Below are 13766 nucleotides of genomic sequence, written 5' to 3' on the forward strand. Positions count from 1 at the left end.
GAATTGGTCTCTGATAATTTAGATTTTTGATTACTCTAGTAAGCGTCATAGGAAAATCTGGACTTGCTTTATCTTTATTATGTGTACTTACTAGATTAGGTTATGTTAATTTTGAGTGTGATCTGGAAGCAGGATCCCACAGTCCTGCTGTGTGAGGGCCTCTAACGGTCTTAAATGGGCCTGGGTATACCAGGTTCCATGAGACTAGAACAGACAGACCTTCTGATGGCCCTGTGCCCATAGCAGCAGTTTGGCAAGTCGGGTCAGGGACAGCCCAGCTGGTTCAGAGTGGGTGAAACTGTACAAGTTGTTCAGCGTAATTCCCACCAAGGCAAAATTCCTTCAAGAGCCTTGCTGAGTGTCCAGGCTGAGAGTGCTTTCTGGACTCACTTTGTTTGCCTGCATGGGGAATGATGAGGTCGACAGTGCCTCTTCAAATCTGAGAAGTCAGGGGGCTGTGTGGACTTCAAGGAAAAATTACCTCTGCCCCCCAGACCCTTTATAAACCGCCTCTCCTGGCATGTGCTATTACCAACCTGTGGTTTTGTCCCTGTTCCCATCCTGTCTTCCGAGAAGTGAGCACTGGTAGGCAGATTGATGGGATGAGCTCTTTTAATGTCATTTTCAAAGGTCAGGGAAGAGCTGTCACTGTGTAAACAGTGAGGTGGCATCTGGGGAACTGAGGTAGCAGGGTTTTCCTCACTTCCGTTGTTATAACCATATAACCCATAGATGGTTATTTTGAACACATCTTGAACAAAAGTCTCCATTTCTCGCCCCAGTTGGACAGAATAAAAGTTTAGACTCCATCCTGCCAAGTGCCTGCGTTAGGGGCACAGGGCTTAGGTTCTAGTCCAGGGTCTCGTCTGCCTTGAAATGCCTGCCCCTGGTCTGGTGCTGGCCTTTCCTGGGAGCTCAGCAAGTGTGTGAACTGAACTAGGCCCGACTCTGCCGCGGATGGCTGGGAGATGTGGGGCAAGCGGCCTCATCTTTGGGCTCTTTGTTTTCTCACCTGTAAAGTGAGTGATTGGGACCTGATGATAATATTAATAGTATTGTAGTATCTGATGTTTCCTGAGCTCCTGATTATTCTGATTGTGCCAGATACTCTGCCGGGTTCCTTACCTGCGTATTTGACATAATTTATATAATATATAAAAGTAATGTCTTAATCCTTACAACAACCCTATAGGTCCTGTTACCCCATTTTACAGGTGAGGAAACGGGTTCAGAGAGGGTAAATAAAGGTGGAGCTGGGGAGTTACCCAGCACCCTTGACCAATCTGGCCGTATGTGATGACCTATAGGTGGAAGGCTCCACCCTGGGGCACTAACTCAGGAGTGTCTAAGGCCAGGAATGCCTCATAACTTTCCCAGAGCTGCTGGGGCTTGTGCAGTACGCAGGGCTGAAAACACAGTACTGAACTGCAGGGTCTTTAAGAGCTTCTCTAGTTCAAGGTGGGGTGGAGCGATGCCAAATTAGAAACACCAGTGCTTGCAGGAAGCCCTGTGTGACTGGTCCCTGGATGGCAGCCCTTTGACCGCCGTGCACGTCGTACATTAGTAAGGAGGTGACCGAGAAAGCGCTTCGTGACCTAGGGCTGCTCAGTTGCCCTCCATCTTCTGCAGCTGCGGGGCCGTGTACGCTCTCTGATCTCCTGGGTGCGTGCGCTCACTGTGGTTAAAGGCCTCGCCCGTGGTCCAACCCAGACCACAGCCTGCTCTGTGCTCGAAAGACTGAGGCCTTCTGCTGCATGCTGGCTGAGGTGCTAGGAGACAGTTGAGAGGAGACCTTCAACCTGCAGGTGTTCGTGCAGCACGACTGAGCTGGTGCTAAATTGAAGGAAGGACTGTGGTTGCGGTAGGCTGGGGTGGGGGTAGGAGAAATAAACACTTCCTCCAAAGGGGATGAGAGAAGCCTGACAGAGGGGTAGACTGGATCAGGCTGGTTGTTGAGTGGGGGAGTCAGGTGCCTGCCACATAGTACTGTGTTGTATTGAAAGAATTATTAAAAGCCTCCAGGGCCTCATCCAGTTCTGGCCCTCAGAAGAAGTCCGACTCTCAGAAGATAGGAGTCAAGCTCTTTATAGCTTTACCTCTAAGTTCCCAACAAACTGCCAGCTCAGCTGCCAGCATTTTGACAGACGAAGACCCGAGAATTTGAGTGGGGATGCTCCCAAAGCCACCTTCTCTCTCGCCCTGGGAGAAATACAGCAGAGTGCAGTGCAGTTATTACTTAACATAGGAAGGCAGTTACAGACTAGAAGTGGGGATTTTTTAGTGTATTTTAATTTTAAAAATTGTTTTCATTACACCTTAAATGTACAGGTACAGTTTACTGGATAAAATTTTAAAAAAAGATTCCATAGATGAAAGCAAAGTCCTTTTAAAGCTTTTATCTTATACCATAAGGTTTGATATAAAGGGGATTTATAGGTACGGCTCAGTACAGGTGAAAAGGTCGTCATTGTCTTTACCTTTAGAGGGCAGTACAGCAGCGCTAACAGGCTTTCTGACCTGGCAGGGCCTGTGGGTGAAACCTACCCGACACGTTTTAGTTACCTTGCAGAAAGGGCGAAACACCAGTCCAAAACTGCCATGCTGGATGGGCCAGTTAGACCCTTCATACACAGCAAGAAATACAATGTAGATGGTTTAACAGATAGGTTATTGTCCCCCAGTCATGTGGGAGACATAAATTAGTTGTTTTCACTTTCAGTAGGAACTACAGCAGTGTTAGCGGAGCCCTCGTTTGTGGGAAGATGGTGAGCAAGAACTGTGACAGTCGTGTCATGTGGCCGGAAGCCTTGTGTGTGGAAAGACCCTGAGGCTGGGCTTCAGGGAATGGTGTCCAGTCCCCAGCTCTGGCATTTTACTAGCCATGTAGTCTTATACAAAAACTCAGTTTCTTTCTGTTTTCTTATCTCTCAAGTGGGTAAACTTGGATTTTATGAAGCACTTTGAAATATCCGAAGTACTTGCATAGATATGATCGTGTTGTTACAAAATGAAGAGAAGCAAAAGCACTGACTGAGTAAACTAAAGGATTACTAGTCATGTGTTTCGGAGAAGGCAATGGCAGCCCGCTCCAGTACTGTTGCCCGGAAAATCCCATGGATGGAGGAGCCTGGTAGGCTGCAGTCCATGGGGTCGCTAAGAGTCGGACACGACTAAGCAACTTCACTTTCACTTTTCACTCTCACGCGTTGGAGAAGGAAATGGCAACCCACTCCAGTGTTCTTGCCTGGAGAATCCCAGGGACGGGGGAGCCTGGTGGGCTGACGTCTATGGGTCGCACAGAGTCGGACACGACTGAAGCGACTTAGCAGTAGCAGCAGTGATGTGTTTATGTTGGGCTTACTCTTAGCAGTGTTGCTCATTTGTGGAAAAGTAGTGTCTTCAGCTGGGTTGTATTCTGCTTTATGTGTAAATACATGATTGTATTGTCTACATCGACACACATATGACTGTACATATAAAAATGGATCTTATGCATTGCAGAGACGAAGTGATTCCCCTCGGGGACGGAGACATTTGGACCTTGTGTCCCCTTCTGTCCATGAAACCTGGAGAGTATTCCTACTTTAGCCCCCGCACCATGTCAATGTGGGCTGGCCCGGATCACTGGCGCTTTAGACCTCGATTTAAACGTATGTACTTCTAGACAGAACTGTTAAGAAGAGAAAGTGCAGATAACCAGCCAGTCTGCCTTTCAGCTCAGGATGGGAAAATGCCCATCAGTCTTGTACCTCCCAACAAGCTGTAGGAAATACACAAGATAAGCAGCCTCCTGGTTGGACAGGCAGTTGACCTGGCCCGGGATGAGGGATCAGTTAAGACTGAAGCCTCTAAGTGGGAAGGTCTGGAGGTGCCGAGTGAGTGACTGCATGGGTGCACGCTGCAGCCCCCTGAGGGCTCCGCCAGCACTGTGACTTTTGTATTCTCTCTTTGAAAAGAAGTGATTAATTAGCGTACCTTTTATTGAGTGTTCTCAGCAGAAACAGAGATCATAAGGATAAATATTGGGTATAAGATTTGCCTTTCCTAGTGCTGCTCCGACGCTCCGATACAAGTGCACTCTCGCGGTCAGTAGGGCTGTCAGGCAGAGTCGCAGGATGGGCAAATGAATGGGCCCGAGAGGCGAGCAGTGCTGACACGTGACTTCGTTTCTGCAGGTGACACTGCTTCACAATCAGAGCACAGAAAGAAGAGCTCAAAGGACTTTAAAATTGACTTTGACGATGATATTGACTTTGATGTACATTTTCGAAAAACAAAGGTTTGTGCTAGATTTATTATCCTTTGTGCTTTCACAAATTCTTTGCACTCCTCTTCCCCTTTCATCTGTGCTTTTTAAGAATTCATATAAATTTAACTCTTAGAGTAAATGGATAGTTTCATTCTCCCTCAGTCCCTGAAGGAATTGAAAGAGTCCCAGACTCAGTGGCAGAGAGACTCACAATGAATAATGTCTCACAGAATCACTCCTTTACACAGAAAGGGGAAGACTGTTGCAGCTGTATGTATATAGACCATTTTTATTAAAGATGCATAAAAACTACTTTTCTTTTTCTTTAAAATCAATAGGCTGTTACTGTTCTGACCAAGTTCACATTGGAGAACCAGAATTGGAGAGCCACCACCCTTCCTACAGATTTCCAGTATGAGACGGAAAATCTGGTCCAGCTGCATCTCAAACCAGGCACCAGGGTAAAGCTGCTCTTTGGTTCCCTGAGGTCATGCTGTCGTTGCACCCCTTCTTAGCATCAGAGGTATCAGTGGCCAGTAGGGTGACTGTTGGTGCCTCTGAGGAGGAGCGTGTGAGGTGGGACTCGTCTGAGCCCAAGGCAGTTGCCAGGAGATGGCGTGGGGAGGGCAGAGCTGGAGAGTAATGCTGGCAGGACAGATGAAGTGCCTCACCTGCCTCGAACGCCGGACACTCTGGCCTACCTCCTCACGGGCAAGGGGGATGAACAGCGCTTTGTCCAGGTTTTACATGGCGTTGGTTACTCCTTGATTCTTTGATTCTCATTAGAGTTGTGGATTCAGAAGCCAGGTGCTCTCTCCAGCTCTCACAGCCTCCCCACGATCACGCCATACGCTCAAGCCTCCTGTGATGTGCGGGGGGTGCAGCTGCCAGTCCTCGGGCCCCCAGTGCTGCACAGCCTGCCTGCATTCCTTCCATGCCTATTCAGACGAGCGCTCTGGCTGCGCTGGTGTGCACCGCAGTCGCTGTTCGCTTCATTTGCCCGTGGCCCCCGGTGATGCTAAGCAGCAAGCCTGCACTCCTGTTGCCGGGGTAACCAGGCAGTGGGTCGTGCTCAGTCCCTTTTACCCGGACCCTCTGCTCATTTGCATTCCTGGTTGTTTTCATCTTTGCTGTCAAGTCTACAAACAGTTGATAGTTTCCTCTGCCTTATTTTACCTGTCTCTCCACAAGTCTTAATGATACATATACAGTTCCCTGAATTCACTCATATTGCACATTCTGTTCTTATAATTTAACACTGGTCATTTTCTTTCTAATCAGTACTGTTCAGTTAACAGAAATGCTCTTAAAAATGTGGAAAGAATGAATATGTTATATGTCAGTTAAACCTCAATTTAAAATAATGCAGAAGGAGAGACAGTCGCAGTAGCAGAAGCAGCCACGGCCACAGTCAGTGTCAGACATGCAGCTGTTTGCTCGAGTCAGAAACCAGAGCCCTGAGGTGGAGGGGCAGAGCCAGGCTGCTGGGGGCCGGAAGGAAGGCAGCGAGACACCCCACCAAACTGACCCAGCCTCAGCTGCTTTCCTAGCCACAAGCCACAAGCCACCTCCTCCTCTCTCAAGCCATATGAACATTGAAGGGTGTGGCTTAGGTGGTAATTTGCATTTTCAGATGTGAAAATGGTTAAAACAAGGTCATTGCATCACTGCACTCCAGGAATTGTCTTTTTTGTATTTTGTGTGTTTTTTCCCATCATTGTTTCTTAGAGAGGAAAGAATTCTTGCTTCTGATTATCCACAGGAACAAATTTCCCTTCATGTTTATCAGGGCAGGCAGGCAGAAGCCCAGGATTCCTCACCTCTTCTTTCCAGGAGAGCAACACTAGCAAAGTGACTGTTAAATAGCAGAAAGTAGACACCAAATGATTATTAAGCAAACACCCAATCTGGATAAAGACTATACAGGTCAACCACCCATTCTCTTTAATATCTTAAAGAGCGATGTTAATAGCAGCCAGTGAATACATGAGGGGTCTCACATACCCTTCCTGAAACATTTCTAATAGACTATGGACAATTTAGAGTGTGTCGAGAGTATTCCACACGGAGAGGGATTTAGAAATCATCATATGAAGAAAAGTGGGAGAAAGTGGGTAATTCTTAATAAAAATCTGTTGTTTATTTTTGGATTTGTATTATAAAAACATTGAGGTTTGGGGGCTACTTTTGGAGTATATAATTATATTATGTTACACTAAAATATTCAGTGTGCTTCTGTAAACTGTACACACCTTTAATCTCATGTCCTCCACCCCAGAGACACACCCTAGATGAAGATCAGTGCCCTAAAGGCCTGAAAATCTGGAGGGCTGTGGTGGACAGGCACTCCCAGGAGAGGAGGCAGACTTGTTCTGTGAGACCCCTCGAAGGTGGTTCTTGGCCCTTGGGTGTGGTGCAGAAAGGAGGGCTGCTGGGGAGCAGTCACGGCCCAGGAGTGGGACTGGCTGCTTGAGAGTTACAACAGGGAGTGAGTGAGCTGTCAAAACTAGTCAATAAGCAGCCTCAAGTAGACTTCGTTTCAGATAGGCGTAGGTGGTTTTGTTTTTAGTGAAGGAACATGTTTTCAAATACATTTGTGGGCAGACCTAATTGTGGCTTGGCTGCTTCTGCGTCTTTGGGATAGCTGGCAGCTAGGAGCCCCGCTGCCCTGGGCTTTCTCTAGAGTGGAGTTGGGCGGTGAGTTAGAAGTGGACTGGGTGAGGTGATTTTCCAGGACCCTAATGCTCTGGGATGTGCATTGTTGGAACTAAGGTCATCTCCCCAGCCTAGTCTGCTGCTACTGTTAAGTCGCTTCAGTCGTGTCCGACTCTGCGATCCCATAGACGGAAGCCCACCAGGCTCCCCCGTCCCTGGGATTCTCCAGGCAAGAGTACTGGAGTGGGTTTCCATTTCCTTCTCCAATGCATGAAAGTGAAAAGTGAAAGGGAGGTCTCTCAGTCGTGTCCGACTCTTAGCGACCCCATGGACTGCAGCCTACCAGGCTCCTCCGTCCATGGGATTTTCCAGGCAAGAGTACTGGAGTGGGGTGCCATTGCCTTCTCCGAAGGCTAGCCTAGTCTACTAGCTGCTTTTCTAGAAATTGCTCTCTGAAGCTGTACTTTGCTCCATTCAGTTACTGAAGGTGGCCCAAGGTCAGAAGGCAGGGACCGAGCATTGTGAAGAAATTGGAAACTACGATTACAACAACCCTAACGACACCTCCAACTTCTGCCCTGGGTTACAGGTAAGCAGGGGCAAGCATTCTGTCCTCTTTTCGGCAGGGTCTCTGCCTCCCTTGTCTTTTCCTGTAGGCAGAAGGCTGCAGGACATTCTGATCCGGTAGGGGTCTGTGTGTGCTTGCCCTGCCCCAAGCCTCAGAACTGAGCAGAGCCGGGGAGCAGCCGGACCTCGGCCTGCCTCACGCTGAGCTCTGCACGCAGGAGAAAAGCGGACATAGTCCAGTCAACGTGTGGATGGAGTGTTCATCCTGTACAAAGCACTTAGCTTGGCTATTTTCAGATTTCAAAGGAAAAGAAACGCTCTTCCCACTCAGGAACTAAAGTTTTGGGTGGGGAGACAAAACGCATAGACGTGTGATGCCAGTGTGTTCTAACGGGGAAAAGGTATATGGAGTGGATCTCAGGAGACCACGTTATAGCCCTGATTGTGGTTCACACATTGTGAACTTGTACAAACTGCTCCCCCGCTTTAGATCTTGCTTAGACTAGATAATCTCAGAATCCCTTCTGTGACTCTGTGAATGAGATCGCCTGACAGAGGGGGAGATATTAGACCCCATGTGTTCCTGAGAATGAGGAGAGGAGAAAGAATAGGAAGAACAGTTTATTTACTGTACTTTCTTTCTTGGAAGAGAGTTAGCTTTTTATATTATATTTTTATTTATAGTTTTTTATATTTATTATATTTTATATTATTTTTTATATTTTTATTTATATATTACTTTTTATTTATATTTTAGTGAAAATCTAGTTGGCCACTTGACCAGTGCTCCTCAAACTTAGTGTACGTAAGAATCACTGGGAGAGCCTATTAAAAAACCACCTCCTAGGCCCCACCCAGAGATCTGGTCTGTTTCTGCTGGGCTCAGTCCAAGAATGTCTTTGTCACCAGCTCCCAGCAGGACCCCTGCCGCTGGCCAGCTGGCAGGTCACGTCTCTGGGGTTTCAGGAATGCTTTCTATAAAAGGAGATCCTAAACTGTTTAGAGACAAAGGACGCTGTGGTGATGACCGTGTTCCTTTGAACTCTCACTGCAGAGGTCTTAGTTAACAGATGCCTCCCTAGTACCGTCTTTGCACAACAGGAAGATGACTAGAGGACCTCGAAGCCCGTGACCTCTCAGGTGCTCTGTTCTTGCTGGGTATGGGATCTGTTGCAAAGCTGTTTCTGAGCCCCTCACACAGCTCTGCCTAACTTGAAGAGCTATTTCCTTGCCCAGGCCGCTGACAGCGATTATGAAGAGTCTGATGACTTATTTGAGGGACCAGGTGGAACCCTTGGCCATTCTGACCATCCACCTGCGACCACACAAGACAGCAACGAGGCATCTGAGGCCCACGGGTTGGACATCACCACTTACAGGGAGTCAAATCTGGTAGCTGAGCCTCAGAAGGTAAAGACGAAGCCAGGAGTTACAGCCGATGTTGTTTGCCTGAGAGCTGCTTAATTTGCCTCTTATATGAGAATCGTATTAGTCTGAGCTTGATTTTTTTTTTTTTTTCCCTTCTTGACTTTAACCCATTACTCTCTAAGTGGCTGATTCTTAAATAAGGCTGTAGAGAATGGGCTGATACCGATTATGTTTGTGTGGAACCAGCCATCTCTCCAAAGATTGTGGTAAACCATATGACTAGGGACAAGCCTGCTGTGCACGCGCAGTACGCGAGTGAAGCCTGCAGAAAGAGAAGTGGGCTGGGTAAGGGCAGGTGTAGCTTTGGAAAATCTAGACCAGATTCAACTCATATAAAGTTAACATGTATCAAGCATCTATTCCATACCAAAATGGCAGGCTTGGTGCTTTTATATATATTTGATTCACTTTTCTCTTTTACACGGCAATTCCAGGGTACCCTTAATGAAGACTGTACTTGATCAAAAAGAAATTATCAGTAGATTGAAACGAGGGACTCTATTTTAATACGTCCAAAGAAAGCTCAAACTTGGTAGTGTAAACTAGGTTTATTCATTATTTCATCTCCAGACTTTTTCAAAGAGCTGATGGTAAATGCTTCTTCTGCTTAGTTTTACTTGTCACATACCGTTCTCAGGTAAATAAAATTGAAATTCAGTATGCCAAGACTGCCAAAAAGATGGACATGAAGAAGCTGAAGCAGAGCATGTGGAGTCTGCTGACGGAGACCCCCAAGCAGGCAGATGCAGAGGTAACGGGTTCCTCTCTCTGGTGCTCGGCACCGAGGCGGGCGCGGCTCGTGTCTGTGCGCCAGCTTCAGTAGCGCCAACCTGAAAAGCAGTTGTTCAGCAATACAAGGACGACATCAGACCTCCGAAATGGAAGTGGACCAAGTGTGTGAACCGGTGGGTCACACGGAAGGTGGTACAGATGGATCTTTTTTCTTCCAAATGCACCAAAGAAATTGTTTCGGTTTCATTCCAACGTAGGCTTTCCTTTTTCGAGTTCCAGCTTCATAGGTTTACGTTGCTGTCAAAAAGTAAACTGGGCCCATTCTGATCCCGGAGTGTCCTTTCCTCTGTCAGGTAAACCACAGTGAGGATGGAGAAGCAGGACCCCTTGAGGAGGGGCCTGACAAGAAACTCAGCAGTCTCACAAAGGACCTGCAGAAGAGGTGTGTGCGTGCCGCAGACGGCCCTGCCCCCCGCCTCAGCGCTCCTCACCCCTGCCCTCCTCACCCCTCCCCTCCTCACCCCTCCCGCTCCTCCCCAAGTTGTTGGTGTAACAGAGCCCCCCTCCACACAGGACATGCCATTTTCACACTTCTTGCGGTTTTTCCATTCCTTCTCTGCATTGATAAATGAGTTAAGGTAGCCCACCTTTAAAAAAGGCATTTTTCTGTACCAGTGGCTGGAATAGAACAGGAAATATTTCCAAATAAGAAACTGGAAAAACCTGCTTCTAAAAGGCATCTGAAATATTTCTTTGTTTCCCATTAGTTTATTCACTAGGCATGTGTATTCATACTTGATGAAAGCGCCTTTGTTCCTGGAGTTGCAGTGACAGCTAAATACTTCCTGGCCTTTCTCTTTCACAGCCTGCCTCCCCTTATGGCTCAGAACCTCTCCATACCTCTGGCCTTTGCGTGCCTCCTACATTTAGCCAATGAGAAGGTAGGTAGACCTGGTAAGCATGGACTATTACAGCCTGCCTACAGGAGCTTTTTATGGGATAACTTAAGTGCAGTGACTTAACATAGTACCTACCTTCAACCCAGAGCATTAACCAGATACTGAAAAATTGCTGAGAAAAAAGGCCAACATGTATGAGTAGAGATGAAAATTATGAGGAGGATCCCAGTGGGAAAATTTTAGATGTTGAAGTTGTGATCTGTCGGTTCCCAACTTGAAAACACGTAAGGTGCTTTTACATCACTGGGCGTCAAAGGCCAGATCCTTCCAATGTGAAAGTCAGGACAGGTGGGCACCATGGTGGAGAAAAGGGGAGCGAGGAGGCAGCAAGGAGACAGACGCTGAAGGAGAGCTGACTGAGCGGAGTCAGTGGGGCAGTCACTGCGGAGCTGGCCGGACCTATCTTCCCAGTGGACGCTTCCAGGAGGCAGGCGCCCCAGCGAAGCAGCCAGCAAGCCCGGGCACTTGGTGCTGCCTGAAGCGTGGTGTCCTCTCGTGTGCCCAGGACACGGCTGGGCTGTAGCACAAGCCGCGATCTTCACCAGGGCTGGAGCTAGACGCCTTCATGGTGTCACTGCCAGCTTCCCTCGTGGACGTCGGTGCTGTGGGCTCCCCCTTGGGTGTGTTCTCCCAGCCCAGCCAGGCCCCCGAAACACAGTGCCACCCCCGAAGCTCAGAAGCACCCTGAGTCCAGATTCTTAAGGTGTGAGTGACTCCACCACTGAGCCAGCTGGAGGGTCAGCGCTGGCTAGGGCCTCGTGTCTGCTTGAGAGCGAGGCTTCATTACCCTCCCTCGACTCCCAGGCGGCCGGGGCCGGGCAGACAGTGCTGGGAAGCGCGAGCGACTGCAGGCTTCACTGGGTCCGCATGCTCTGCCACCACTTCGCCCGCAGCAGCAGAGACAGCTTTGCTTGCTTTGCTATGATCAGATTTCTCCAAGGGGCCCTGGAGTGCTCAGCATTGGAAGAATCAGGAGGTGTTCCCAGACCAGCACCTGCTGGGCTGGCCTTTGGACTGTTTGAGGAGATCTCACTGGCAGCACTGGCTGACAGCTACCAGATAATCCCCAGGGATCCACGGTGACTCAGAGCTTAAGCGCCACCAAGACAGGTCTCACACCACACCTTGTGCCAGAGCGTGGCGCTGGTGCGGTCCGCCTCCTCCCAGCCTCTCATCCCATCTGGGCTCATCACCAGCCCCTGGTCACGAGCTGCCCCTCGGCCGTCATGGGGGAGGCGAGGTGTGTGCTCTCCATCTTTCGCAGGGGAAGGTGTGCCAACACACCTGCCTACCTCCAGTGCCTGGAAAGGGGTGTGTGGTCCGGGTACAGTTAGGCCTCCGTGTGCCAAGGGGCTGCTGACAGCTGTTTAGCCCTGGGGGGACAGCTGCCTAGGGTTGGTGGAAGATCCATGAGGTGGGAGGGTCCAAGAGGAAGTGGGAGGCAGAAAAAGGCCTGTGCAGAGATGGGAGAGAGAGAGCGGTGTCAGGGCATTACCCAGGGGGAGGTTTCGGGCAGGGCAGGAAGGCCACGTATGGATGGGGCTGACGTGCCTGTGCCGTGGCCCCTGGTGGGCTCCCTGTCGCTTCCCCCAGTCTCCCAGCTCAGCCGTTGGTCCTTTACAGAGATTGTCGCAGGAGCCAGGCTTGCATTTTGCTTTCCTTCCAGCAGTCGACAGAGCTTTGGAGCCAGCTTTTTCATGCAGGTTACAGTCGCTGTTGACAGTGTCACTTAAAAGCACGGGGACAAGCCTGGTTCTTTGTGGTTACCACCTTGTTACCTCCAAGTTTGGTTTCTGGTTCCTGTATCTTCTGTGCAGTAGCGTTCACCTGTGTTTGATCTTCCTTCAGAATCTGAAGCTGGAAGGAACCAAGGATCTTTCGGATGTTCTGGTGTGGCAGGAGGACTGAGCTCGTGGGGCGCTCCTCACTCCCAGTGACCAGGATGCCCACACTTGGGGCTGAGATGCCAGGGGTTCGAGGCGAGGCTGCCGTGACTGCCTTCTCCCAGCGCACCTTCTCCCCTTCACTGTCTGCGAACCAGCTCCCTGACCAACTCTGTCCTTGATCGAAATTTTCTGTTCTGTGGTGACCACCTAGGAGGGAAGAGAGGGCAAGGATACCGTCCCTGATTACGGAAACAGTGTCCACTCTTCGTACCCATGTAGTTTGTCTCCTCCATTGCTCTGTTCTCCATACTTTATTCTTGTAGAAAAGAATTCCCCAGTAGGACTTGTCCTTTAATAGCTACCAAAACCTTGTATATAAAGCATATATACACCATATATATGCTCATGAATGTGTATATAAGCTTAAAAATAAAATCCTTTGATAATTTGTTTTACAAACTAGCTGAATGCCCACTACATAAGTATCAGACCTGGTTTTAACACTTGTTTGGTATCAGGCAGGAAATCCTTAAGGGCTGAGGTGATCTGTCTTGTAGAATAGGGGTTTCAAGATTGGGTCCATTGAGGGGCTTCCCTGGGGGTCCAGTGGTTAAGAATCCACCTTGCAGTGTAAGGGACACTGGTTCAATTCCTGGTCCGGGAAGATCCCACATGCCGCAGGGCACTAAGCCTGTGCACCACAACTGCTGAGCTCCCAACCACAGCTGCAGCCTGCACACCCAGAGCCATGCTCCACAATGAGAAGCCGGGCACTGCAGTGACGAGTAGCCCCTGATTGCTGCAACTAGAGAAAAACCCAGTCCATCAACAAAGACCAGCACAGCCACAAGTAAAACAGATTTGCTTTAAAAAAAAAAAAAGAAAAGATTGGTTCTCTTGGGCCTGTAGTTCTGCTAGAGGGTGATAAGAGTAAAAATTTCCAACATTTACTAAGTGACTACTAAGTACTTTCTGTGGCTGACTTTTCAGCCTTTTCAGAATCCCCTGTGAGGAACATCCTGTTAAGTATTATCCCTCCCACTTTACAGAGGAGAGACAGGTACACGAAGAGAAAGTAACGCACGTGGGAGAAGACGGCCAACTGCCGAGACCTTGGCCTTGAACCAGGAAGTCTGCTTTTAGATCTTTATTATTAGCTACTATGCTCCACGTGCTCATGTCACAGGCTCCATACTTGGGAGATGTTGATCCAAATACTTGTATCCTTGGCAGGTCCTGGGTCTCTGCCAGAGCACCCTGTCACCATCCATGGGGTAAATAGCTTGGATG

At 48.8% G+C, this 13766-nt stretch overlaps 1 protein-coding gene across 2 annotated transcripts in view; it reads left to right on the forward strand.

The window, feature by feature from the left end:
- NCAPH (non-SMC condensin I complex subunit H) overlaps positions 1–13426 on the forward strand; it is a 37476-nt gene extending 24050 nt beyond the window's left edge. For both annotated transcript variants that reach the window (XM_019969678.2, XM_070798201.1), the window contains exons 10-18: positions 3502–3650; positions 4176–4279; positions 4588–4710; positions 7383–7493; positions 8708–8881; positions 9537–9650; positions 9985–10073; positions 10497–10572; positions 12439–13426. In XM_019969678.2, the coding sequence (XP_019825237.2) occupies positions 3502–3650; positions 4176–4279; positions 4588–4710; positions 7383–7493; positions 8708–8881; positions 9537–9650; positions 9985–10073; positions 10497–10572; positions 12439–12498 (1000 nt within the window). In that variant the 3' untranslated portion in view covers positions 12499–13426. The remainder of the gene's footprint in view (positions 1–3501; positions 3651–4175; positions 4280–4587; positions 4711–7382; positions 7494–8707; positions 8882–9536; positions 9651–9984; positions 10074–10496; positions 10573–12438) is intronic.
- The last annotated feature ends 340 nt before the right edge of the window (positions 13427–13766 follow it).

This window comes from Bos indicus, chromosome 11 (assembly GCF_029378745.1).
Source record: "Bos indicus isolate NIAB-ARS_2022 breed Sahiwal x Tharparkar chromosome 11, NIAB-ARS_B.indTharparkar_mat_pri_1.0, whole genome shotgun sequence".
NCBI lineage: Eukaryota > Metazoa > Chordata > Mammalia > Artiodactyla > Bovidae > Bos > Bos indicus.